Here is a 2,500-nt window from a genome sequence, read left to right as displayed (position 1 = left end):
AGAAACATTACGCACCACCCGACCAAAAGGTTTGCTTTATTTGGTTTTAAGAGTTCGTCAAGAAACATTACGCACCACCGACCAAAAAGTTTGCTTTATTTGGTTTTAAGAGTTCGTCAAGAAACATTACACACCACCCGACCAAAAGGTTTGCTTTATTTGGTTTTAAGAGTTCGTCAAGAAACATTACGCACCACCCGACCAAAAGGTTTGCTTTATTTGGTTTTAAGAGTTCGTTAAGAGACATTACGCACCACCCGACCAAAAGGTTTGCTTTATTTGGTTTTAAGAGTTCGTCAAGAGACATTACGCACCACCCGACCAAAAGGTTTGCTTTATTTGGTTTTAAGCGGTTATGTGGTCTTCTGGTATGACATTCGCTTTCGGATCGTAACGTCCTGGGGTCGAGCCTCGGTCGGCGCATAGTTGAGTCCTTGGAAAAGACTCTTTACTCACATTCCCTCACCGTACACAGGTGTAAAATGAATATCTGTCCGTCAACAACGTTGTCTCTGTCGGATAAAAATGTAATATCGCCTAACAACAGGCATTATGTATCGTTCTGTATGTTACGTGTTGATATTGGTCAGGGACGCTTCGGGCCTTGAGCACATTTAGTGGATATTGCGCTATATAAAAGCTCTAGTTTTTAAAAGGGGTTTACGGCGCTTGCAACACATTTAGGTCATATCAGCGCCAGTAAAAAGGAAGGATATGGGATAGTAAAAAAATTAAAGAATTATAATTTAAGCACCCAAGAAAAAGTAAGACAAAGGGGAATAGGTTTAAACAGGAACATATGTAGATTTCAAGAGCACACTATCAGTGTACTTGGTTTGAGATCACCTAAATATCTCATCCTGACACAAGTCAGGTCCCCACTAAGAGGAACACATTCAAATATTTACAAATATTATGCTGACAAAAAATAATAATACAATACATAACAGAGAGATTATTTCCAAGTAAAAAAAACAAATCATATCCCAAACCTCTAACTATACATTTGACTGTTTCCCTCCCAGCCAGGGTATCCAGCTAGAGCCAGAACAAAACCAAGTAATGTCATTCCAGGTCAAAGACAGAAAGCTTGTTGGAAAACAGATAATATAGCGATGGATAGCTCTTATAATAGCGCTACCCTCTTCCCGTCCAGGCGTTGTCGTCGTACCAGTAAGGTCGCAGGTTCGGGCCCCCATCCACGCACATTAAAAAAAAAAAAATTATTCTATATTGTTTTCTGGCACTTTTCTATTCACTTCATTCTTTGTTGTTATCAATAGTGACCCATCGTCTCACAACGGTAGGCGGGATGATCCAGATGCAAAAATGTCAAATTCAAGCCAAACTGCTCAAAAATAAGAAATGTTAGTTTCAAGTTCTAAAATTCTGCATTCGTCCTCCTTGATAAAACATGTATAAACATTACCCAAGTCTGATATATTTTAGATATAAATTCAATTTTCATCATTTTAGTCATCCTGACATAATACCGTTTTGAGATGGCTGGTCACAATTGGTTATGAAAAATAGTCATTTTGTTCTGTTTGTGGCTGATTTTTTTCTCTCCAGGAGGCGATGACGAAGGAATATTTTGAAGTACAAATTCCAAGATTCAATGGGATTCTGGAGCAGTTGTTGGTGGAAAACGGTGGAGGAAAGGGATACTTTGTAGGAAATGAGGTGGGTGTATATAATATTATCATTATGGTTATTAGTTATTGTCAATATCATCGTCATCTTCGTCGACATCATCAATAACAATGATGGTGATGGTGATGATGATGATGCTTCAATCATTATCGTCATTAAATCATTACCACCACCAATATACCATCATCATCATCATCTAGCAATGACTATGAAACATGTTTTTTTTCTCTTTTTGAGGAATATTTTGTCTAAAATCAAAGCCCTATCTCCACTGAGTAAAAATGTTTTTGTATTTTGAAAATTCATTCATAAATAAACAAGTTATGCAGTTTCAAAGGTGTCACTTATTTGGATGACCCGCAAAGAGGAAAAAAAAACGCGAAAATATGGGACGCTTTTTCGGCATTTTTTTTCGACCTTTGGTTGTATCTTGCGTAATAAGTGAATCAAAAGATTGAAACTTGAAGAGCAAATTAGGATGGTGTTTTGTAAAATACGGGAAAAGTACTCGTCATATTCATATACAATTTTACAAGCAAAAAGAAGAAATGTTCATGTATTACCTTGTCAGCGACAAAACCTCCACGCCCGGTAGTTTCAGAAATATTTTACTCCAAAGAGTAAAAATCTATTTTTAACGGTCTTCTGGTAATCGCACGAGTTTTGTCGTTTAACATAATCTAAAATGACCTTTTTTCTAACTGTGTGCCAACTTTCAGTCATATTCATCGATGAACAGCGTCGTAATTAATTTTTTAAAATAACATATACGAAACGGTTTCGTCCCATATTTTGACGCGAATTCGGGCACTTCGTAAGCGAAAAAGAGGCCCAAAGATTTGTGCGG

At 37.1% G+C, this 2,500-nt stretch overlaps 1 protein-coding gene across 2 annotated transcripts in view; it reads left to right on the top strand.

The window, feature by feature from the left end:
- LOC144975150 (glutathione S-transferase 1-like) overlaps window positions 1–2,500 on the top strand; it is a 21,146-nt gene that overhangs the window by 14,015 nt on the left and 4,631 nt on the right. For both annotated transcript variants that reach the window (XM_078918933.1, XM_078918932.1), the window contains exon 5: window positions 1,573–1,683. In XM_078918933.1, the coding sequence (XP_078775059.1) occupies window positions 1,573–1,683 (111 nt within the window). The remainder of the gene's footprint in view (window positions 1–1,572; window positions 1,684–2,500) is intronic.

This window comes from Berghia stephanieae, chromosome 6 (genome assembly GCF_034508935.2).
Source record: "Berghia stephanieae isolate SIO BIC M18660-M18661 chromosome 6, UCSD_Bste_1.3, whole genome shotgun sequence".
NCBI classification, from domain to species: Eukaryota; Metazoa; Mollusca; class Gastropoda; order Nudibranchia; family Aeolidiidae; genus Berghia; species Berghia stephanieae.
The sequence above is the reverse complement of the archived record's forward strand: the minus strand, read 5'-3'. Positions and strand labels throughout refer to the sequence as shown.